The sequence below is a fragment of the Malaclemys terrapin genome, chromosome 10 (assembly GCF_027887155.1).
Source record: "Malaclemys terrapin pileata isolate rMalTer1 chromosome 10, rMalTer1.hap1, whole genome shotgun sequence".
NCBI lineage: Eukaryota > Metazoa > Chordata > Testudines > Emydidae > Malaclemys > Malaclemys terrapin.
This window is the reverse complement of record NC_071514.1, coordinates 8,060,032-8,085,880: the sequence shown is the minus strand read 5'-3', so window position 1 is coordinate 8,085,880 and position 25,849 is coordinate 8,060,032. Positions and strand designations below refer to the sequence as shown.

General features: G+C 49.4%; 1 protein-coding gene across 10 annotated transcripts; it reads right to left on the bottom strand.

The window, feature by feature from the left end:
- Positions 1-1,037: 1,037 nt before the first annotated feature.
- On the bottom strand, positions 1,038-25,849 carry LINS1 (lines homolog 1). Of its 10 annotated transcripts, none has more exons than XM_054042501.1 (9): positions 25,831-25,849; positions 13,639-13,747; positions 12,695-12,775; positions 11,873-12,446; positions 11,683-11,772; positions 9,950-10,091; positions 9,035-9,634; positions 5,609-5,789; positions 1,038-3,893 (listed from the first exon to the last, which is right to left on the bottom strand). In XM_054042501.1, the coding sequence occupies exons 4-9, from the start codon at positions 12,293-12,295 to the stop codon at positions 2,987-2,989; spliced, it is 2,343 nt and encodes a 780-aa protein (XP_053898476.1). In that variant the 5' UTR covers positions 12,296-12,446; positions 12,695-12,775; positions 13,639-13,747; positions 25,831-25,849; the 3' UTR covers positions 1,038-2,986. The 10 variants fall into 10 exon arrangements, with proteins under 10 accessions (XP_053898476.1, XP_053898477.1, XP_053898473.1 ...); XM_054042502.1 differs by lacking the exon at positions 25,831-25,849 and adding an exon at positions 25,761-25,779; XM_054042498.1 differs by lacking the exon at positions 25,831-25,849 and adding an exon at positions 25,640-25,733.

The following is a 25,849-nucleotide window of genomic DNA, read 5'->3' as shown; positions in this document are numbered from 1 at the left end:
ATATAGACAGAGAGAGGTCCCAGGTTAAGATGCAGGGCAGTAGTTGCTTCATATAATCATACGTGGTCAGACTCCTAGCCTGTTTGGATCAGCTACTACAGTTCCTAACATGATCAAGACAAATTTTGTCTCAGACAAAATGAGACAATTGGGACCGAGGAACGTTTATCTTTTCTCCATGGGGAGTAAAGGTCTACAAATCAGTCTCAGGAAAAAATACGTCAGCTTCCCCTCTTAGCACTGTGAAGGCATTATTCAACAGTGCAAAAACAAACAATCAGTTATTCAGATACTGAAGCTCTGCTTCAACTAAACCCTCATTGAGGGACTACTCGTGTGGGTGTACCATTGACTGGCATAGCTTTTGTTTTCTTTACCTTTCAGGAAAGTACTAACCAGTGCTGCCTTGCAGGACACTCATTCTAAACAAAGGCTTTCTGCCACATACAAGGTGCAATTCTGTTCCTTCCTTCCTTGCTTTATGTAGAACTTGGGAGTCTGGATTATCCATTTGAATTAGGACTTCCTTTTAGGATACCACCAGATCTTTGAAGGTCCTCAGAGCAATCACAACTATCCTCATTTCCACATTTAAAAGACACTGCACCAGGAGAGAGAGTAAGTGCCTTGGGAATATAGCTCACCTACCAGAGTTATGTATTACAGGGACTATACTTTAGCTCAAATGAATTTGAACATCCATAACCAAGTGTAGATTGTTCCTGGCTTATCAATAACCAGGTGAGCACAGGAGATTGCCTGTTCTCCTATTACAAGACAAGCATATACTCTGTTTTCAGGGAGACTTCAGCACACATTGGGGTGGTCTGGTAAACATATAGAAAAGCAGCAGCAATAGCATTGCAGTTAATGGTACATTCAAAGTTCTTGGTGTGATGCTGGCTAGCTCTGCTAAATCCTCAATACCAGATCCTAGCTGAAGTCAGGATGGAATAAGTTGTTGTTCTACTTTGGAAGAAATATAAATATCATTTGCACTCCCCTAACATTACTGGAGTCACAAATAAAAGACAACACCATGTCAGGCTTTTTATTCACAAATTTGCCAAGAAAATTGTTCTACTGTAGATGAATTCAAGAAGAATTCTCCAACCCATAATGGGAGAACAAAAAAATAAAATGTGGAAAAGTAGAAATATTGGCAGAAAGAGTCCACAAAGAACCACAAGTGTCCTGGATTTAGACAGATTTCCAGTAGAGTTCTAGAAATTAATACCTATTCTTAAAGAGATGCATGCACTGTAACAGCTTTTAATAGTAAGGAGGCAAGTAATTACAGCACATTTTATTAATTCTTACATCCAGATCCTCCCCAGGATACTATGGCACTTACGATATTGCTTATAGAGCAGTGGTTCCCAAACAAGGGGCGCCGCTTGTGCAGGGAAAGCCCCTGGCGGGGCCCCCATCACTCCCATTTTCACCCATTCCTAACTATGTGCAAGATTCAATGTCGGGCAAAGGCCAAGCATGGAAAATTTCAGCCTCAAAAGGTGAAATCTGGTCTGGAAAGTTTGAACAAACCGTCTGCAGCCATTTTTATTGCAGCAGGGGTAAAAAAAATTCTCATTTCTACACAATTTAGCAATGAATTATTTTTATATACTAGTAACACAATCTTTAAAAAAAAATAATCCCAAAATGTAGGGCCTCTCCAATTTTGCTGCATTCTACAATATCCTGAAAATTCTAAGCTTCCATTTAAAAAAAAAAAAAAAAATTTTTTAAGTTGTGAAGCTAGTCATTGTAGCTAGAGTAAACTGATAGAAAATTGGCACCTGCCAAACAGGAAATTTATCCACCCACCCTTCTTACTTCATTAATATGTGAAAGATATTGCCCAACTGGCAGTATTTAAAATATATATAAAATTATAACATTATGCATAACATTAAGCAATTTAAATGCATTAACACAGCCATTAGCAACAGTGAGATTAGTCAGTTAATCACAGGTAGTGAGTAAATGCAGAAGATTTGTTCTAATAGTAATGTTTACATGGTATATTTGCAATTCAAGCCAGTTATCCATTTTTTAATAATTGGTGTATTTTAATATGCTACGGTGCTATGCATTTTATAACATAACACCCTATATATTAATGCACCTCCATAAGCATTGCCATTGAAATTTTACTTGTGCATTGCACAATTTTGATTTTAAATTTAATGCTGCATTAACAAATTTTCATTTAAATAGGGAATTTATATACTAGTTCAACTTTTTTTTTTTTTTTTTTTTTTAAAAGGAATGCACCTGATTATGTTTTAGGCATTAATTTTAAACTCAGTTTTTAGTGACATTATCAATTCCAATTTGGACCGATAAAAGTGCTATGCTACTAGCTGATCAGACCTACAGAAAAGGCCAAAAAGCGAAACAATAAATATAACTTAGCATTAAAATCACAGAAGTGGAGGAATGGGATATAATTTTTGGTTTGTACATCACCTAGCACAACGGGGTCCTGGTCCGTGACTAAGGCTCCTAGGCCCTGTGGCATTACAAACACAGAACAGACGAACCTTGCCCCAAAGAGCTTACATAGCTGTGCTAAGTACTTGAGCCTGGAATTATCATTGCAATCTAGTTGGCTCTTATGATATTAGAATGACATTAGGAAGAATTACACCTTACACTTCAAATGGAAGTACTTTATTATGTCTTTCTGTGAATAATCAATTTATTGTTAAATTTGCTAATACCCAGTAACTCACCCTCACTCTGTCATACGTACCATAAATAAGTTTGGGACCATGAAACAACAGGTTGAGTACTTAAACACCGCTGCAGATTTGTCTTTTCAAAAGTGTCAGTTGGCAGCCCGTTGAGCCTGCTTGGTCTAAACACGCTGATAGGTCCAAAAGGAATGTATCTCTGAGCATGTACACTCTTCTTGTGGAAACATTCCATCACATACTAGTGTGAAATCACTTCAAAATGTCAACAATAGCACTTCATTGTCTTATAGTAGATTCATGCTTTTATTGGTTGTCTCAATGTGACTCAATAGTTTCAACAATGCAGCTGGGTTGTATGGGAAAAGGTTTCTTCTCTGTAACCTAGAAATTGCTTTTTGCAGTTCTTCCAGACATTTCACTGATTTGAGAAGCATTCTTTCTACAGGCACAGGGTTATTTGGAGACATATTACATACCCCGAGTGACAAGGGATTAGAACTTTTTTGTTTCAGGGGCAACACTTTAGGTTCAAGTGTATGGGGTTTGTCATGTACGTCCATACAAACAGTTTCCCTTATCTTTGTACTGCCTTGATTGTTTGAAGGCATCTGCTTCATGTTTGCCAAACACTCCTTTCCCACTGATTCCAATTCAGAATCGTCTGAACTGTCATAATTAACAAGGCTTTGAAGGCAATCCAATGCAGAAGTGTTATCAGTCCATATCAATGAGTTAGACTTGTTGGGTTTTATAACTTGGTCATCACCTTGCTGTTCCATGGGTATAGAAGGCTTCTGGGAAGAAGCCAAAGATACCAGAGAGTGTTGTACTGGATCACAACAAGCATTTTCCAAACGTAAATCTGTCAGACAGGTTTTTTTTTCTTGGTGGGATGAAGTGACAAAAGAAACACACACACCTCTTTTAGACGCAATATCAAAGCAGTTAGAGATGTTGACAAAACGATGCCAGTCTTCTCTAAGAAGTTTTAAATATCTTACAAAATACTCAAGGAAGCAGGTTTCTGATGAAATCAAAAAGTCAAGAAGAACTGTGGAATCAAACGCAATACTTTTTAGGAAAAATAAAAAGATACAGTGAGGATTACAGCCACTCTCATGTGTCAGGCAGACCCAGGTTTCGTCGTCTTCTGCTGCAAGGCACAAGTTATCAGCAGCATCATGCCATAACCTGAAAAGTTACCCAAACACAGATTAAACCGAATCCAATAGAACAGTTATTTAAAAATACTGAATAATTTTCCATAAACATTCTTGCTTAACATTTTTAGTAATTTTAACTACAGAGGTAGAAGCAATGTATGAGAGATCAGCAGGATACACACCAGATCCTATTATAGTTTAATATTAAAGGCAAGGTTTTCCAATCTATATATTGAACTCAGCAAAACTATAATATAACAATATATGGAGATATACATATCTCAGAGCTGGAAGGGACCCCAAAAGGTCATTGAGTCCAGCCCCCTGCCTTCACTAGCAGGACCAGTTTTGCCCCAGATCCCTAAGTGACCCCCTCAAGGATTGAACTCACAACCCTGGGTTTAGCAGCAGTGTTTGAGCTGGAGCCCCTGTTGGTATAAAAACAAGAGGGGACTGCTAGCATGGTGTTCTCTGTGAGGGCTCCACAGCTTTGGAATTTGCTCCCCTTCTTGGTCTGAAATATCCTTAATTTGATGACCTCCAGGACATTAAGATACCTGAAATATTGGTGGTCAGTTATCGTAAACCGTACTACTCCATTTAATATGTATTTATATGTTATGTCAAAGGTGCCTCGAATATGTGAGTAGATATCCTTTTCACATTTTTTTAAAAATACAAACAATTAATAAAGGTTACTTCATTCACAAGATGCTATGCACCTTGGAAAAAGTTATTTAGGTTCCTAAGTATAGATTTAGGTGTCTAACTTTAAGGCCAGCATTTTCAAACCTGGGTGCCTTAACATTTAACAACAGACACTACTAGCAATAATGCAATCAAACAAATCTGAAATTACAAAGTGATTCACCCAGCCAAGTTTCTTTTCATAAAGTTGGGCTGCATCTCCTGTCCCCTCCCCTGTACAGGAAATTGAATGAAAATGAAACAAAAGGGTTTGCATGATAAATTTATAATGCACAAGAACTCAACACATTTTAGATATCAGTATTGCCACTTCTCAGCAAGTTATGGGGATCCTGCCTAAGAAACCATTACTGTAAGGTGTGATTACAGTTCACTTCAGCAATCCTCAGATTCAACTTCCATTCATTCTTAAAGTTTAATCATAACATGAAATCCTTCTCCAAAAAGTTGAGTGTTCACAAAAAACACTCAAGTCTTGCCTTTCAGTCAGCATCTGACCATCACTCAAATTCTGTGAAGTCAGCTACTGTGAATTAGAGGGTAGGATTGAACTTGTAATAGAAAGACTACTATAAACACCACTTACAGTCTGATCTGAAACATATTAACATCAATGTAAGACTCCCAGTGATTTCCAACTACACCTCTACCCAGATATAACACTGTCCTCAGGAGCCAAAAAATCATACCGCATTATAGGTGAAACTGCGTTATATCGAACTTGCTTTGATCCGCTGGAGTGTGCAGCCCCGTCCCGCCCCCGGAGTGCTGCTTTACCGTGTTATATCTGAATTCATGTTATATCGGGCCGCGTTATATGGGGGTAGAGGTGTACTGTTGATGTCAATGGGAACCATATCAGTTCCTACAAAGTAGTTCATTAAATCCATTAAAGATTGTTAATGTATTTTCTTGTGTTATTACTTTATGTAATGGTCATATAAAAAGACTGCTATTGTGAACTGTATGATCTCACTAAATAAAAGCTTAATTTGTCTTCAAAGATCTAACAAAGAAATTAATATATATACCAACCTATCAAACTTTAAATAAACCGTTAACAAAGATTTAGCAGCTTCCAGCATGTCATCATCTTGTTCTATAAAGACCATGGAAAGCCACTCACAAGGATGTACATTTGAATGAAAATGTGGAGAAGACTTCAGCTGTTTCTTCAAGAATATCAATAACCGGGACATGAAACTCTGCAAGTCTGCTAAAAATAGAGAGCATAACTGTGAAATTTTGCTTTCATTTTTTCATATTGAAAAGCCAAACCCACATTTCCTTAAAAAAAAAAAAAAAAAAAAACAGTGGACAGTATGGAACCCAGTTGTCCAAGCACACATCCCTTAGCTCAACTGAACTAGCACTGCATTGAAAAATGCATTGCAGAATTATACCATTTATGGAGTCAAAAATCAAAGCCATCAAAGCAAAGAGCCATCGGCAAAATCATTTCACCTCAAATCCAACATAGTTACTTTTTGCACAAACGTATATGTAAAAACTCTTATAAAAGTAAATATTGTATGTCTAATGCAAAACACAGATTTCACTGCTCAAGTGGAGGACAACATCCAGAAGAGTTAGCATTGACGCAATTTAAGGACATATGCAAATATATTATTTGAAGAATGGGATTCTTAGGCTCTTGTTACTTCCTCCCACAGAAAGACCACATATAAGAGATGGGAGGCGGGGGGAACCTTTATGGTTGTGGGGTGGGAAGGGGTCAGCCCTCTCTCTCTCCCAGGCTTACTGCAGAATAAACAAGGAGATTACATCTCCATAATCTGCTGGTGTCAGGAGAGCTGTAAAAAAATCCAAGGCCGTCTACATAGAAACCCTATATTCCCACACTTGCCCTGGGGTCTCTGACTCTCATTTGGCTCTCTGACTGCATGTCTCCATTGGCCCTGGCCTCCAGCAAATGCAAATGTAGAGAGAGGGGTGAGATATAATCCACCTCATGCCACAGATAGAATGATCTGATAAGGCCACCTTGCTGTAATTTATCCCACTTGGTCCCTCCCATGCAAAGGAATAATCTGGTGCAGTGTTAAGACTAAGATCCCTATGGTCCAGTTTTTTTTAGCGTCAATGAATTGCAGAATCAGGGCCTAAACTTTTGCAGGAAATATAAATGTATGAAACTGGTAATACAAACATAGCAAAATCTACTCTGACAAAAAAAAACCTTCAAAGATTAGATAGGTTCTCATATGTATCTTGGGAGACTGCTGTGACTGAACATAAATGCTGAGAGATACAAACCAAACCTTGCCAGAAAATTACATTATTCAGGAAGATGTCCATTTTCTAGGTCACCACAGAACTGTACCATGTTTGTGGGGATGGAGGGGCAGAAGGAGAGGCCCATCTATACGCTTAGCCCAGCAGAAGGATCTGTCCTATCTCGGGGCCTCTCCTTCTGCCCCTCCACCCCCACGAACATGGTACAGTTCTGTGGTGACCTAGAAACGAAAGCTTATGCTCAAATAAATTTGTTAGTCTCTAAGGTGCCACAAGTACTCCTGTTCTTTTTATTAGTAAGAATATAAAATTTTCCTGCAATTCTTCATTCTGATTGCAACACCCCCTAATTTTAAATACTACCTGTACACTGCATGTCAGCAGCACCTGCATTGCCACATACGGCCTGAGGATACAAGAGGAAAGATTCTCCCAAGACTACCATGCCATTTTATTGCTGTGGCCAGCTCTTGAAAAACAACCTTGTGTGTACCATATAAACACCCTTCCTCATATGAGAGATTTACCTCTGCAATATTCCAGTGCATAGTAAAAAGATTCCTCAAATCCAAATTTGGGCCCAATTTTCCAAACAAGTGCTCTCAGCATTTTAAAAAAAACAATGGCATCTTAGATTATCAGAAAGTATTTCTTAGATTGTATTGGAAAAGCTCTATGGATTGAATGATATAATCTGAATGGAAGCTAATGCTGTAGCAAGATTTGTTACAACATGGGAATCACCTTTGTTGTAAAAAAGTACAATGTAGCTCACCCTAAAATTAGATTTTTAAAGGCTTGCCTTGCTTCTCAGCAAAAGACTATGAACCTTCAATCATCATACATGCTCAGGTACTTTTCAGACTGAAATCAGGGATCATTCTATTCCCCCCCACCCCCTCAGAACTAGAATATCTGGTAACTACCACCAAGGGTTAGTTTAGTTCAAATTACGCAATTTTAAGTCTATAATATAGCAAACAAACAAAACCCCAAACCCATATTATCATCCAACCACCTGTGCCTAAATTGTGTTCCTAACATTCAGTTCTATAGAATCATAGAATATCAGGGTTGGAAGGGACCTCGGGAGGTCATTTAGTCCAACCCCCTGCTCAAAGCAGGACCTAATCCCAACTAAATCATTAAACTTAAGTGAAGTCATTACTCTTAATATTTTAATAGTGTTTTAATCTAGCTGGTTGCACCCTTTGTACCTTCTGGAGGCCGAGCTCATTGTATATCTCTGGGGCTCACTGGATCCCTTCATTCCCCTCACAATCTTCCTGGGTGCCACCATCCCATGCCCCTCTATTTCAGGGACTCCTTGCAACTCCCACTTGAATATTCCTTCCGCAGTAGTTCTGTGTGCACCCCATTCCATTCTCCTCTCATACCAGGGTCCCTCATTTTCTTCACTATGCCAGTGGCTCTATGGGCACTCCCATTCCCACTTCCCCACCACAAATAGCAGAGGCTGTGTGTGTCGCTCCTTCCTACTCCCCCACCCCAATGGCAAAGGCTGTGTGCGCTCCCTTCTCCGAGTTCCCCATTCGCCCCACCAGGCCAGGGTTTCTGTTCCCCACTCATGCCCCGCTCCCACCATACATGGGGCCCCAATCTCTGCATCATGCCAGCAGCTAGGTCTCTCTCCTTTCTCCCTCCCAAAGTACCTTTCTTCCCCACCCCAACTGTAAGGGAAGGGGCAGATAGCTGGTTCCTCTCTCCCCCACCTGACGCAGGCATTGAGGAGGCCGGATATTAAGAAGAAAGAAAGGGATTCTTTTCTCTCCCTCTGCCTGCCCCCATGGCTGACAATTCACCCCAGGGACCCAGCAGGAAGAGCAATTATTTCTCTTCTGTTATTCAGGGTGTCAACACATTACACTCTACTGGGAGGATGAGTAGGGGTACTGTTATGCTGCAAAGTATTAATAGATGACAGTAGCTCCATGTGTTCCTATGTTCCCTCTATCAATGTTCTGATTGTCCCCAAAATCAACAGGGTTCTGGCCACTAATTCCTAGAAATTCCCTGAAAATCGAATTGGTCGGATGTGGCATTCAGAAATAATTGTGTTACACACATAAAGAGAAATGCTGTTGTGTATAAGACTTTGCAAGCTCAGCCAACAATTTTAAATTGCCTAAATCAACTATAAGCTTTAGAATGCATGCTACTTAATGAATTTAAACAGAACATTACCTTTTATTTCAGCTGCTTTAGTAGAGTTCTGCACCTTGATCTCTAAAGCTTTAAGTAAAACCAAACTTAAGGCTCTGAGGATTACTTGGTCAGGACCACTGCGGATGCCATCCTCAGGTTGGGCTTCACTGCCTCCAAAATAGCTGGCTTTTTCAGAAACAGGTATTTGATTCAGCCACCCCAAATTCACAGCTTGCAAAACAACATTAGCCAGCGCTAACATATCCTTATCCAAATAAGGATCCTGTAGGGATAAAGTGGGTAATGATCCACTTATGAAATCTTCACCAGCTTTATAAAGGATGCATTTTTTAAGGAGCATAATGGACTTCTTCTTGATTAAATAATGAACTGATGAATAAGTGAGGTCCAAGATGCAAGAAGTATTCAAAAATAAAATTCTTTGGCATTTGAAATGTGACTCTATTTGGATTCTTGAGGCCACAAGAACTTCAAGAAAATCTATGAATCCGATCAAGTTGTTTGCAGCTTTAGAATACAGTGAAGTATCCTGGAAGCTGTTAAAACGACGAGACAAAATGGAATTGTAAAATCCTTCAAGTACAGTATCAAGAGGAGTGAAAACCTTTTTCAGGATATCTATAATAAATAAAATAATGTTAAGCAGAGTTGAAGTGGAGTTCCTAAAGTACAATTCAATTAACCAGATAATTTAAAACAACTTTTCACCACTGAAATAGCATCAGCAAGGAGGAGATCATGATAATCTCTCAAATTCAATGTGTATTGGGGGCACTGTATTTTCATTTTTAATATATTTTTTTGTATTATGACAAGGTAAATAACCCATTGCCATTAGTATTTTAAACAGGCTGATTTCTCTGAAGGATATTAAGTAGCCTTCCTCCCCCTAGTGGACACTTGTATATTAATATCAAAAAAATCTTACAATACCTGCTTTGTGCAAATCTTTATCTTTCAAAATGTCTCTAATAATAGCTCTAAGAATCCATAGACATTCTGCTACTTGATCACTCTTAGGGAATTCTGACAGAGTCTTCAAACAAAAAGTGAGCCAGGTGACATTAAATGTATTCTAGAAAAATAAATTAAAAAATCATTCTGTATGCACAAAATGTGATGTGATATTACTATGCACAACAGTTATAACTTTTAAAAAAAAAAAAGTAAGTTAACACACTGATACATATAAAAGGAGTAAGTGTGGGAATGGACAAAGAGACAGACAGAATATAGAAGTGCCAAGCAGTTTTACTAAAGCACCTATCATTCCTTTACAAACATTAAACTGCACAACAGCAATTTGGTAAGCAAAAATCCTCCTCATTTTACATACAGGAAAACCAAAGCCTGGTGAAGTTATGTGATTGATCCAAAGTCCCACAAAAGGACTGTGGCAGATGCAAGAATTGAACTCATAGCTCCCACATTTCTTGTTTCTAGAGGCTGGTAATAGCACAAGTGTGGGTAGCAAGCACGTGTCAGATAGTAAGTGTCAAAAATCGGGACAGGAGGTGGGGGGTAATAGGTGCCTATGTGAGAAAAAGACCCAAAAATCGGGACATCTGGTCACCCTAAGTGTGGGGAACGGTTTGCAAGAAAACACAACCATTCAAACTTTATTTTGTACATGTGCAAGTTATTTTCTTACTAGTGAATTAAGCAGTAACACATTAGACAGAAACTGAATTAATGGGCTTCATCATTTTAAGACCCCTGTGCAGGAAGTATTAAAAACAAATATGTTCTGAAAGACAATACCATCCAAAGAAATTGCTATAGGGCCTATAGTATGTGCCCACTAAGTAAACAGGGTAGTTGTACCTTTGTCAGTCCCAGGATATTAGAGAGACAAGATGGGTGAGGGAATATCTTTTATTGGACCAATTTCTGTTTGTCTCTCTCACCAACAGAAGTTGGTCCAATAAAAGATATTACCTCACTCACCTAGTCGCAATAAGTAAACAGTAAGTTTTGGTAACTGGGGACATTCAGAAAACAAAAAATGGAAAAGTATTCTATTAGTTATGAACAGGTTGGTGCCTATTTTTATTTGCTGAAGGATTTAGATTTCAAATAAATGTAAATATAGTAAGATTCATGAAGTTCAGCAAGCTGCACAATTAATATTCTACAATGCAAATCGCCTAAAGAGAATATCTTTGTGACACAAAAATAAAACTATTAAAAGCATTTTAAAACAAAAACCACAAGCTTGATGTATTTACATTAAAAGAAATATTCATGCTCACTTTCAGAACGTTGCTCCTGCCTATGTTTCTGACCTCACTTCTTCCTACACGTTCTCCTGATCCCTGTCAGAGCCACTAACTGCTCCCTTTGTCCACTCCATGCTCAATTTGGGTATGTCTATACTGGAAATGGGAGCCAGTCTTCCAACCTGAGTAGACAGACTTGTGCTATCAGGACTCGATCTAGTGCTCTAAAAATTGGAACTATGGATGTTCCGGTTCGTGCAGAAGCTCAGGTTCTCAACCCTAGGGGCCTGGGTGGGCTTGAGAGGGCTTTAACTATTGTAGAAGGTCAGCTATAGTTAGATGGAACAACTAAGGAAAACTGGAAGGAATGTATCCACCAAGTACTCATGTTTGCTTTGATAACTTACGTACAAATTCAAAGTCCACCCAGGAACCTGACACACTCACCTCTTTCTTTAGTTGGAAATATATAAGGGAGGCTATACTTTTTGAAGCCATGTGAGACAATAGTTTATCAGAACTATTGCATAGACAAATCTGCAGACATGTAAAAAAAAAAAAAACACACAAAAAACTAAGTTACACTCACTTTTTACTTTGTTTTGAAAAGTTTTGAAAATAATTAAAAAAAGCTTACTAATTTTGAATCAATTTTTGTCTCTTTCAGAAGAATTGTTATTATATCAAGGTACTTCTGTCTTATGCTGAATTCAGTTTCCTGGGACTGTACTTTGGCAATCATCATCTTGATCAATGTTAACTGTAGCAGTATCATTTCCCGGGAACAGAACATTGAAGAGCTCGTGTTTGCAAAGCTATCCGATTTATCATCTGTCACAAGGGCAAGAGCATCTGAAACAGCAGAGTCCTGATGGCTCCAAGTGCCCCAGTTCGGAGATTCTGGGCATATTTGATTATGTGACTCATTAACTCTTGTGGATGAATCTTGTGGTGAAACATGCGGATTGAGGAAAGCAGCATAATCCTGGCTGTTCTTTGTTAAAGGAGTGCCTACCAGCACATCCCTATGCAGCTGCTGGAGAAGAGACACATCTCCCATTTTGGGAAAAATTTTATGAAATTTTATGTTTTGGAGAAAGCCTCATGCCTTCACTTATTACTTGTGGACATTATGGGTCACTTCAGAAATTACTTCTGTCCAATCAAAGAAATGGATTTGTAGCTTTAGAAAGGCATTTCTTCTAGGGTATCTAGGAAAAAAGTAATGAGATTAAATCATTTTTGCTATTAAATTTAATAGATTAGCAGAATGATACAGCTGAATATGGATCATTTACTGAGCACCATAGTTAAAATGAAACTACTTTTAATAAACATCATTTGAAAGAAAATCTGGGAACGTGCATTTAGCACAATATTCCTTAAACAGCAAGGACGATAACTAACATCCACACAACACTCTTCATCCAAACATCCCAAAGCACAAAATGTGTTATACCACAAATCCAGGAATCTTGCCAACCTCTGAAATGAAGCCATTTGGATGGAGTCATGCAGGACTGGGTGCATAGCAATACTTCTGAAATGGGGCAGAAAGAGAAAAATACTGTGACCATTTGAAACTTCAGAGGAATTTTAGGCAGGCAAGGGGAAGTTACTGAGTCGATTTGACCAGCCATGCAAAAATACCATGCCATCCTGAATGATCGAGATCTCAATTTAAAGTCACTCATGTAAAAGCTCCAGCAACACACAGTGCCTTCTAGCATCATGCTGGGACACTGATTTAGACATGAGGGAACAGTGCCATCTACTGCATTGCCAGCACCCTTTCCTACAACATCCTGGGTTTTGCCAGCTATAAGTATTTTTTTTTTTTTTTTAAAGAACCGAGTAAAGATGCATTGCCAGTATGTCTTGATGTTTGTCCACTGGAGAAAATGTATTCAACCTTATTTTCAAAACTTGTATTCCATGGATGTTCAACCATAGTTTGTTTTGACTAAACACATACAAATCTGCATTTTTTTTACTGCTACAGACATCCCAACAACTGATCTACTTCCCTTTTAAAGCCATTCACTGTACCAAGTTTTAAGCCACTTGGTTGATGGACAAACAAAACTCAAAAAAAAAAAGGAAAACAATACGTTCACACTGGATTTTAACTAAAGATAATAAGGCCCCAATTCTGTAAATGGATCCAGGTGAGCACACCCTTGAACCAGTATAGAGTCCCAATGAAGTCAGTGGGACTATACAGCAGCATCAAGATCTGCCTACATATATGTGTTTGCAGGATGAAGGCTTCAAACTTAAGTTTATTAAAAGTACTTGCTGATAACTGTGCAAGTTTTTGCAGGATTGGCACCAAAATATTTTTAAATGGCCAAACATTAAAAGCATTACCAAAAAGTTGTATTAAAAACAAGCTAACTTAACTGCTCTTATGTAGATTCTTCTGGAGTTCACAGATATTAGCGAGGGCAGGATTCAAGTGCTCGCTGGAACTGATGAAGGCAAGGCAGACTATCAGAAGACTCATTTTGATCTGAAACACAAAAAGAGAACGTTGGGGAAACACTATTCTCTTTCTCCAGAACAATATAAAACATTGGTTTCTTACATCTGGCTTCTCATTTCTTTTTTACATAGCTAAGCTAAGGTCAGTCTGAAGTGGGTAGGGTTCAAGATTTTCACCACAAGAATTCTTAAGAATCACTCTTAAAAAAAATGGAGATGAATGACCCAATACTACACTCTGTTGCACGTGAGCTCCAGGGGAGTAATACATACTGAAAAGCAGAACTTGGCCCTTGCTTTAATAAACAGAATAAAACAAAGCTTGTGTAACTGCATTAGTTAACGTCTACATTTTCAAAAGTCCCGGTCTCTAATTCTGGGTGCCTGATTTCTAGAGGTGCTGAGCACCCTCCAGCTGAAGTCAATAGAAACTGCAGGTGCTCACTACTTCAGAAAGTAAGGTTCTTTTTACCGTCTGCAACTGAGACACTCCAAATAAGAAGCTACTTAAGAAGCTGGGTCTAAGAATCTGTGAACACCCCTAAATATACATAAAAGTCCTTGCCAGGAAGGCCATACAAATACTTCAACCACATGTAGAAAGACTGACTTTGTTATCAAAGATTATACTTTAAATAGCATAACAATTATTTAGTACAGCTTAAAGAGAAGTTACTATGAATTTAAGTATCACTCTTTAGTTTCAAGTGGGAGTATCTATCTAGGTACTTACACAGCTCCATCACCACACAAGTGCCTTGACAGACAGATCTCCATACCAGAGAACTAAAAAGACACACTTAAGATCATAGCAGTTTCTCTTTGCATACTATTATCTTTATGTGACAGTTACGACTCATAACACACTCCAGAGGCACTTCTTTAGCACCTTTCTAGTTTCTATTAACTCTCTCTACAACATTAGAAACTTTTCCCCCAGCATGCCTTTTTGGGGCTGGGCCTTAAAATTTGGCAGAACTAAACAAGCACAGTCCCAGAGTGGTCATTTTGTAACTAGCTGCATTTCTTTTTCCAGCTGGTAAGTACTTATATTCCCTTTCTTATTCATGAAAAGATAGCACATTGTCATAGCATGATTCCCAGCACATCTATCAATTATACTTGCAAGCAGTAGCAAACAGAACCACGTACATATTTTTAGCTTCTGCTTATTTTGACTAGGAGAAATAGAGTAAAAGTATACAAAATGTTAGACTGTAGCACCCAACATATATATACAGTACCTTTTAGCTGAAGATCTCAAAGTACTTTCCAAAGGTAGGGAATATTCCCATTTTATATATGTGGAAATTAAGTTATAGATAAATAAAGTGACTTTCCAAGGTTATGTAGCAAGCTAGTGACAGACTGAAGAATATAACCCAAGTCTCCTGACTACCATAACTAGACCATATTTCCTCTGAGGCAGAATCTAAAATTGGAATTGGAAGATAAGACATTATCCATAATGAACTATAAAAATTGTGGTAGCACTATGTTTTTTACACAGACATCCATGTATCTTTGAGAATATCTTTCCACCGCACTTGTGACAGCTGACCTGCAGCTTTTAGAACCTTACAGTGTTCCTCAACCAAATCTCAATCAGGCTGACGCAGGGACCGCTATCAGTTGTCAAAGCCTGCACCTTACATATTAAGAATAAATCTGATACTTCAGGCTATACATTTCACCTTCATTTGCAGAATATACTCTGAATTCTACTGGAGATAGAAATTTATGATCTGAAACCTCATAAAATTTCTTTGGAAATCACCCTGTGAATATTTTATACAACTCTGAGTTTAATCTCTATCTAAACCAATACATAAAATTATTTCAACATATTTACTAATGTACTCAGGACCAAACTGAATTACTGTCCGAGATGTTAAATGAATGGATCTCTCGTGCACCAATTTATACAATACAGTGAGGCTGTTAGTGTGAAATAAATTTAGAACTCCTCTAGGACAAGCACTATGAAATTGTACCTTTGCAACATGATAGTGTTTGTGCTTTCCTTGACCATATATCATAGTTATACAGCACCATTAATTTACACAGCACTTTACCAAACATTGATAAGACATGTCACTTGCTCAAGACCTCAATCTAAAACAGATTAAACCAACGTAGGATACCAAGTCAGGAAAAAGGGAGAGAGTGTCGGTCATTACAAAATGGGAGAGGGCTGCTTTAAGAGATGGGTTTTAAGAAGTTAATTTGAAAGCGCGAAAAGATGCCAAAGGACAACAGAGATATTTTTTCAGCTATAAGAAGACACCATGGCAGAGGGCACAAAGCTAAAAGAGAGGGAATAAGAGACAGCTGTACGATAATAGGGATATGTAAGGAATAATGTACTCCAATTGTCCCTGGAAACCAATCAAGAGCGGGATCCAGAATAAGAGACAATCCCTGCCCTGAAGAGCTTGCAAGGTAAATAGACAAGCCAGACCAAAGGTTGAGAGAAAAGGGATATAGCATATAAGCAGCGTGAATAACGTGATGGTTGTCAAACATCATGTTAATGCCATGATTGTTTTGGTTTAACTTAAATAAAAATCACAGGGATTGGTAAATAAGAATTACCTAAATAGAAAGTAAGGGAGAAGAAACACTGAAGGGAAAGGATTGGGGTAGGAAGCAAGGAGGACAGTTGACTTGAGGTCAACAAGTTTTGAGGAACACTATAAACCACAAAAGTCAATGGCTAGTCAATGACTCCACAATATCCCTAAAATAGCATTATAAAGTCTGTATTTGTTTTCAGGGTATAGTACTTCAGCTAACGTACTATATACAGAAATCCATCGCTCATTTGATAACCACTGATGTTGAAATAGTTTTGTTTTCAAATCACATTATCTTCTACATTCTCCGACTGCATTTTAAGTCACAAGTGATTTTTTTGGTTACAGTTGACCTGTGTCTATGGCATATCATGACTCACATAGGATACAACTAGCCAAGGAAGCATGTGTTTCTCACAATCATGACTAAAGGAAAGTCCTGTTAAATCATTATCTTTGTTTTGTCCTTCATTGGAGCATGATCATATTAAATGCTGTTGCATGAAAAGTTCCTCCTGACTGCTATCTTCACAAACAGAAAACAATGGTGGATTCAGCTATGATGCATGAAATATGGGGCATGAGCATACTCAAGTTTCACTGAAAGGCTCTGGCACCTGTCAAGGAGTCATGGCAGATCCACACACCACAGGATATAGATGAACTATACTCTGGCTCTCTGAACTTTATAATTGGCTGGAGAATTGTGTTTCAGCTTATAGGCTTGCCTTTAAAAAGCTGTTACATTTCCAGCCTCTGTGTGGGAATAAATATTTCCCATGTAAATCACAGTTCATCCTGCCTGCCTGTGCAGTCTCCAACAACTGTGAGGTGTGAACCATCTGTTATCTTGATAATCTGCAGTGTTGTTGTAGATAGGTTGGTTCCCAGATAGGAAACAGAAGGTGGGTGAGGTAATATCTTTTATTGGACCAACTTCTGTTGGTGAAACGGACAAGCTTCAACATTTAGACAGAGGTCTTTCAGGTCTGGGGAACCAGCTTGAAAGCTGGTCTCCTTCACCAACAGAAGTTGGTCCAATAAACAATATTACCTGAGCCACCTGCTGTCTCCTAATAACAACCATTTAGAACATCAACACTTAACTTTTTCCACTGCTGGTCATTATAGTAGCAACACCCAAGCTAATGTCCTGTCTGACCAGAGCAGTAATTATTGGAGCACAGTGGGGAACATAACCAATCACGTGAGGAATTCATTCTCCCACCCCAAAATGTGCAGTCATCAACTACACCACATGGGGATGGGAAAGAGTAGAGCCTCCTCCCCACTCCCACCAGTACCAGATGTCTGCCAATAGCAAAGACCCCACACTTTTGCCTGACATTTTTTTTTTTTTAAACCTGTTACTACAGGGAGCAAAGAGCCCGAGGAAGGAGAGCTCAGAAGGTGGAAGCGTCCCTGGCTTCATCTGCATCACGCCTAGAACAGCAGGTTTCCCATAGGCAGCCTCCCCTCCCTAGATTGCAAAGTGATGCTGTGAAAGATCAGCTCCTCCTCAACCTGCGGCCCTCTCCCCTCACCATCCGCCTCAACCTCAGCCCCTCCTCCTGCCTTCGCACACCCCCACCCACCCAACTGTCCTCAGCCCCTCCGCCTGCCTTCACACACCCCCGCCCGCCCCAACTGTCCTCAGCCCTTCCGCCTGCCTTCGCGCACCCCCGCCCGCCCCAACTGTCCTCAGCCCCTCCGCCTGCCTTCGCACACCCCCGCCCGCCCCAACTGTCCTCAGCCCTTCCGCCTGCCTTCGCGCACCCCCGCCCGCCCCAACTGTCCTCAGCCCCTCCGCCTGCCTTCGCGCACCCCCGCCCGCCCCAACTGTCCTCAGCCCCTCCTCCTGCCTTCGCACACCCCCGCCCGCCCAACTGTCCTCACCCCCTCCTCAGCCCCTCCTCCTGCCTTCACACACCCCCGCCCGCCCAACTGTCCTCCCCACCCCCCTCAGCCCCTCCTCCTGCCTTCGCATCCCCCCCCCACCGCCCAACTGTCCTCAGCCCCTCCGCCTGCCTTCGCACACCCCCACCCGCCCAACTGTCCTCAGCCCCTCCGCCTGCCTTCGCACACCCCCACCCGCCCAACTGTCCTCAGCCCCTCCGCCTGCCTTCGCACACCCCCATCTGCCCAACTGTCCTCCCCACCCCCCTCAGCCCCTCCTCCTGCCTTCGCACACCCCCGCCCGCCCAACTGTCCTCCCCACCCCCCTCAGCCCCTCCTCCTGCCTTCGCACACCCCCGCCCGCCCAACTGTCCTCCCCACCCCCCTCAGCCCCTCCTCCTGCCTTCGCACACCCCCGCCCGCCCAACTGTCCTCCCCACCCCCCTCAGCCCCTCCTCCTGCCTTCACACACCCCCGCCCGCCCAACTGTCCTCAGCCCCTCCGCCTGCCTTCGCACACCCCCGCCCGCCAAACTGTCCTCCCCAACCACTCAGCCCCTCCTCCTGCCTTCGCACCCCCCCCCCACCCAACTGTCCTCAGCCCCCCCTCAGCCCCTCCTCCTGCCTTCGCACCCCCCCCACCACCCAACCGTCCTCCCCGCCCCCCTCAGCCCCTCCTCCTGCCTTCACACACGCCCGCCCAACTGTCCTCAGCCCCTCCGCCTGCCTTCGCACACCCCCCACCGCCCAACTGTCCTCCCCGCCCCCCTCAGCCCCTCCTCCTGCCTTCACACACCCCCACCCACCTGTCCTCACCCCCCCCTCAGCCCCTCCTCCTGCCTTCGCACACCCCCGCCCGCCCAACTGTCCTCCCCACCCCCCTCAGCCCCTCCTCCTGCCTTCACACACCCCCGCCCGCCCAACTGTCCTCAGCCCCTCCTCAGCCCCTCCGCCTGCCTTCGCACACCCCCGCCCACCCAACTGTCCTCCCCACCCCCTCAGCCCCTCCTCCTGCCTTCGCACACCCCCCCCCCACCCAACTGTCCTCAGCCCCCCCTCAGCCCCTCCTCCTGCCTTCGCACCCCCCCCACCGCCCAACTGTCCTCCCCACCCCCCTCAGCCCCTCCTCCTGCCTTCGCACACCCCCGCCCGCCCAACTGTCCTCCCCACCCCCTCAGCCCCTCCTCCTGCCTTCGCACACCCCCCCCACCCAACTGTCCTCAGCCCCCCCTCAGCCCCTCCTCCTGCCTTCGCACCCCCCCCACCGCCCAACTGTCCTCCCCACCCCCCTCAGCCCCTCCTCCTGCCTTCGCACACCCCCCACCGCCCAACTGCCCTCCCCGCCCCCCTCAGCCCCTCCTCCTGCCTTCACACACCCCCGCCCGCCCAACTGTCCTCAGCCCCTCCTCAGCCCCTCCGCCTGCCTTCGCACACCCCCGCCCGCCCAACTGTCCTCCCCACCCCCTCAGCCCCTCCTCCTGCCTTCGCACACCCCCGCCCGCCCAACTGTCCTCCCCACCCCCTCAGCCCCTCCTCCTGCCTTCGCACACCCCCCCCCACCCAACTGTCCTCAGCCCCCCCTCAGCCCCTCCTCCTGCCTTCGCACCCCTCCCACCGCCCAACTGTCCTCCCCACCCCCCTCAGCCCCTCCTCCTGCCTTCGCACACCCCCGCCCGCCCCAACTGTCCTCAGCCCTTCCGCCTGCCTTCGCACACCCCCGCCCGCCCCAACTGTCCTCAGCCCCTCCGCCTGCCTTCGCGCACCCCCGCCCGCCCCAACTGTCCTCAGCCCTTCCGCCTGCCTTCGCACACCCCCGCCCGCCCCAACTGTCCTCAGCCCCTCCGCCTGCCTTCGCGCACCCCCGCCCGCCCCAACTGTCCTCAGCCCTTCCGCCTGCCTTCGCGCACCCCCGCCCGCCCCAACTGTCCTCACTGCCCCCCTCAGCCCCTCCTCCTGCCTTCGCACCCCCCCCACCGCCCAACTGTCCTCCCCACCCCCCTCAGCCCCTCCTCCTGCCTTCGCACACCCCCCACCGCCCAACTGCCCTCCCCGCCCCCCTCAGCCCCTCCTCCTGCCTTCACACACCCCTGCCCGCCCAACTGTCCTCACTGCCCCCCTCAGCCCCTCCTCCTGCCTTCGCACACCCCCACCCGCCCAACTGTCCTCACCCCCTCCTCCTGCCTTCGCACACCCCCCCGCCCAACTGTCCTCACCCCCCCAGCCCCTCCTCCTGCCTTCGCACACCCCCGCCCGCCCAACTGTCCTCCCCGCCCCCCTCAGCCCCTCCTCCTGCCTTCGCACACCCCCGCCCGCCCAACTGTCCTCACCCCCTCCTCAGCCCCTCCTCCTGCCTTCACACACCCCCGCCCGCCCAACTGTCCTCCCCACCCCCCTCAGCCCCTCCTCCTGCCTTCGTATCCCCCCCCCACCGCCCAACTGTCCTCAGCCCCTCCGCCTGCCTTCGCACACCCCCACCCGCCCAACTGTCCTCAGCCCCTCCGCCTGCCTTCGCACACCCCCACCCGCCCAACTGTCCTCAGCCCCTCCGCCTGCCTTCGCACACCCCCATCTGCCCAACTGTCCTCCCCACCCCCCTCAGCCCCTCCTCCTGCCTTCGCACACCCCCGCCCGCCCAACTGTCCTCCCCACCCCCCTCAGCCCCTCCTCCTGCCTTCGCACACCCCCGCCCGCCCAACTGTCCTCCCCACCCCCCTCAGCCCCTCCTCCTGCCTTCGCACACCCCCGCCCGCCCAACTGTCCTCCCCACCCCCCTCAGCCCCTCCTCCTGCCTTCACACACCCCCGCCCGCCCAACTGTCCTCAGCCCCTCCGCCTGCCTTCGCACACCCCCGCCCGCCAAACTGTCCTCCCCAACCACTCAGCCCCTCCTCCTGCCTTCGCACCCCCCCCCACCCAACTGTCCTCAGCCCCCCCTCAGCCCCTCCTCCTGCCTTCGCACCCCCCCCACCACCCAACTGTCCTCCCCGCCCCCCTCAGCCCCTCCTCCTGCCTTCACACACGCCCGCCCAACTGTCCTCAGCCCCTCCGCCTGCCTTCGCACACCCCCCACCGCCCAACTGTCCTCCCCGCCCCCCTCAGCCCCTCCTCCTGCCTTCACACACCCCCACCCACCTGTCCTCACCCCCCCCTCAGCCCCTCCTCCTGCCTTCGCACACCCCCGCCCGCCCAACTGTCCTCCCCACCCCCCTCAGCCCCTCCTCCTGCCTTCACACACCCCCGCCCGCCCAACTGTCCTCAGCCCCTCCTCAGCCCCTCCGCCTGCCTTCGCACACCCCCGCCCACCCAACTGTCCTCCCCACCCCCTCAGCCCCTCCTCCTGCCTTCGCACACCCCCCCCACCCAACTGTCCTCAGCCCCCCCTCAGCCCCTCCTCCTGCCTTCGCACCCCCCCCACCGCCCAACTGTCCTCCCCACCCCCCTCAGCCCCTCCTCCTGCCTTCGCACACCCCCGCCCGCCCAACTGTCCTCCCCACCCCCTCAGCCCCTCCTCCTGCCTTCGCACACCCCCCCCACCCAACTGTCCTCAGCCCCCCCTCAGCCCCTCCTCCTGCCTTCGCACCCCCCCCACCGCCCAACTGTCCTCCCCACCCCCCTCAGCCCCTCCTCCTGCCTTCGCACACCCCCCACCGCCCAACTGCCCTCCCCGCCCCCCTCAGCCCCTCCTCCTGCCTTCACACACCCCCGCCCGCCCAACTGTCCTCAGCCCCTCCTCAGCCCCTCCGCCTGCCTTCGCACACCCCCGCCCGCCCAACTGTCCTCCCCACCCCCTCAGCCCCTCCTCCTGCCTTCGCACACCCCCGCCCGCCCAACTGTCCTCCCCACCCCCTCAGCCCCTCCTCCTGCCTTCGCACACCCCCCCCCACCCAACTGTCCTCAGCCCCCCCTCAGCCCCTCCTCCTGCCTTCGCACCCCCCCCACCGCCCAACTGTCCTCCCCACCCCCCTCAGCCCCTCCTCCTGCCTTCGCACACCCCCGCCCGCCCCAACTGTCCTCAGCCCTTCCGCCTGCCTTCGCACACCCCCGCCCGCCCCAACTGTCCTCAGCCCCTCCGCCTGCCTTCGCGCACCCCCGCCCGCCCCAACTGTCCTCAGCCCTTCCGCCTGCCTTCGCACACCCCCGCCCGCCCCAACTGTCCTCAGCCCCTCCGCCTGCCTTCGCGCACCCCCGCCCGCCCCAACTGTCCTCAGCCCTTCCGCCTGCCTTCGCGCACCCCCGCCCGCCCCAACTGTCCTCAGCCCTTCCGCCTGCCTTCGCGCACCCCCGCCCGCCCCAACTGTCCTCAGCCCCTCCGCCTGCCTTCGCACACCCCCCACCGCCCAACTGTCCTCCCCGCCCCCCTCAGCCCCTCCTCCTGCCTTCACACACCCCCACCCACCTGTCCTCACCCCCCCCTCAGCCCCTCCTCCTGCCTTCGCACACCCCCGCCCGCCCAACTGTCCTCCCCACCCCCCTCAGCCCCTCCTCCTGCCTTCACACACCCCCGCCCGCCCAACTGTCCTCAGCCCCTCCTCAGCCCCTCCGCCTGCCTTCGCACACCCCCGCCCACCCAACTGTCCTCCCCACCCCCTCAGCCCCTCCTCCTGCCTTCGCACACCCCCCCCCACCCAACTGTCCTCAGCCCCCCCTCAGCCCCTCCTCCTGCCTTCGCACCCCCCCCACCGCCCAACTGTCCTCCCCACCCCCCTCAGCCCCTCCTCCTGCCTTCGCACACCCCCGCCCGCCCAACTGTCCTCCCCACCCCCTCAGCCCCTCCTCCTGCCTTCGCACACCCCCCCCACCCAACTGTCCTCAGCCCCCCCTCAGCCCCTCCTCCTGCCTTCGCACCCCCCCCACCGCCCAACTGTCCTCCCCACCCCCCTCAGCCCCTCCTCCTGCCTTCGCACACCCCCCACCGCCCAACTGCCCTCCCCGCCCCCCTCAGCCCCTCCTCCTGCCTTCACACACCCCCGCCCGCCCAACTGTCCTCAGCCCCTCCTCAGCCCCTCCGCCTGCCTTCGCACACCCCCGCCCGCCCAACTGTCCTCCCCACCCCCTCAGCCCCTCCTCCTGCCTTCGCACACCCCCGCCCGCCCAACTGTCCTCCCCACCCCCTCAGCCCCTCCTCCTGCCTTCGCACACCCCCCCCCACCCAACTGTCCTCAGCCCCCCCTCAGCCCCTCCTCCTGCCTTCGCACCCCCCCCACCGCCCAACTGTCCTCCCCACCCCCCTCAGCCCCTCCTCCTGCCTTCGCACACCCCCGCCCGCCCCAACTGTCCTCAGCCCTTCCGCCTGCCTTCGCACACCCCCGCCCGCCCCAACTGTCCTCAGCCCCTCCGCCTGCCTTCGCGCACCCCCGCCCGCCCCAACTGTCCTCAGCCCTTCCGCCTGCCTTCGCACACCCCCGCCCGCCCCAACTGTCCTCAGCCCCTCCGCCTGCCTTCGCGCACCCCCGCCCGCCCCAACTGTCCTCAGCCCTTCCGCCTGCCTTCGCGCACCCCCGCCCGCCCCAACTGTCCTCACTGCCCCCCTCAGCCCCTCCTCCTGCCTTCGCACCCCCCCCACCGCCCAACTGTCCTCCCCACCCCCCTCAGCCCCTCCTCCTGCCTTCGCACACCCCCCACCGCCCAACTGCCCTCCCCGCCCCCCTCAGCCCCTCCTCCTGCCTTCACACACCCCTGCCCGCCCAACTGTCCTCACTGCCCCCCTCAGCCCCTCCGCCTGCCTTTACACACCCCCACCGCCCAACTGTCCTCACCCCCCCCAGCCCCTCCTCCTGCCTTCACACACCCCTGCCCGCCCAACTGTCCTCACTGCCCCCCTCAGCCCCTCCGCCTGCCTTTACACACCCCCACCGCCCAACTGTCCTCACCCCCCTCAGCCCCTCCTCCTGCCTTCGCACACCCCCCACCGCCCAACTGCCCTCCCCGCCCCCCTCAGCCCCTCCTCCTGCCTTCACACACCCCTGCCCGCCCAACTGTCCTCACCCCCTCCTCCTGCCTTCGCACACCCCCCCGCCCAACTGTCCTCACCCCCCCCAGCCCCTCCTCCTGCCTTCGCACACCCCCGCCCGCCCAACTGTCCTCCCCGCCCCCCTCAGCCCCTCCTCCTGCCTTCGCACACCCCTCCCACCCAACTGTCCTCAGCCCCCCCTCAGCCCCTCCTCCTGCCTTCGCACCCCCCCCACCGCCCAACTGTCCTCCCCACCCCCCTCAGCCCCTCCTCCTGCCTTCGCACACCCCCCACCGCCCAACTGCCCTCCCCGCCCCCCTCAGCCCCTCCTCCTGCCTTCACACACCCCCGCCCGCCCAACTGTCCTCAGCCCCTCCTCAGCCCCTCCGCCTGCCTTCGCACACCCCCGCCCGCCCAACTGTCCTCCCCACCCCCTCAGCCCCTCCTCCTGCCTTCGCACACCCCCGCCCGCCCAACTGTCCTCCCCACCCCCTCAGCCCCTCCTCCTGCCTTCGCACACCCCCCCCACCCAACTGTCCTCAGCCCCCCCTCAGCCCCTCCTCCTGCCTTCGCACCCCCCCCACCGCCCAACTGTCCTCCCCACCCCCCTCAGCCCCTCCTCCTGCCTTCGCACACCCCCGCCCGCCCCAACTGTCCTCAGCCCTTCCGCCTGCCTTCGCACACCCCCGCCCGCCCCAACTGTCCTCAGCCCCTCCGCCTGCCTTCGCGCACCCCCGCCCGCCCCAACTGTCCTCAGCCCTTCCGCCTGCCTTCGCACACCCCCGCCCGCCCCAACTGTCCTCAGCCCCTCCGCCTGCCTTCGCGCACCCCCGCCCGCCCCAACTGTCCTCAGCCCTTCCGCCTGCCTTCGCGCACCCCCGCCCGCCCCAACTGTCCTCACTGCCCCCCTCAGCCCCTCCTCCTGCCTTCGCACCCCCCCCACCGCCCAACTGTCCTCCCCACCCCCCTCAGCCCCTCCTCCTGCCTTCGCACACCCCCCACCGCCCAACTGCCCTCCCCGCCCCCCTCAGCCCCTCCTCCTGCCTTCACACACCCCTGCCCGCCCAACTGTCCTCACCCCCTCCTCCTGCCTTCGCACACCCCCGCCCGCCCAACTGTCCTCCCCACCCCCTCAGCCCCTCCTCCTGCCTTCGCACACCCCCGCCCGCCCAACTGTCCTCACTGCCCCCCTCAGCCCCTCCTCCTGCCTTCGCACACCCCCGCCCGCCCAACTGTCCTCAGCCCCTCCGCCTGCCTTTACACACCCCCGCCCGCCCAACTGTCCTCAGCCCCTCCGCCTGCCTTCGCACACCCCCGCCCGCCCCAACTGTCCTCAGCCCCTCCGCCTGCCTTCGCACACCCCCACCCGCCCAACTGTCCTCACTGCCCCCCTCAGCCCCTCCTCCTGCCTTCGCACCCCCCCCACCGCCCAACTGTCCTCCCCGCCCTCCTGAGCCTCAACCCCAGCCCAGCTCCCCTCCACCCCCCAGCCGCCCTCACCTAGCAGCCCAAGGTCCCGCTCTTTAGCCATCGCCGCCAGGCCCCGCCGCGGTGCATACGAGTCACGCAAGTCTCGCTCGTCCCTCCCACCCATCGCTGCTAGGCAACCCCCTCGCTTTACCCGCCCCTGGAGACGGGGCGCGGTAGGGCCCACTTCTCCCAGGACAAACTCGAGCGCAATCAATCCTTACCGTTAGCTGTCGCAAAGCC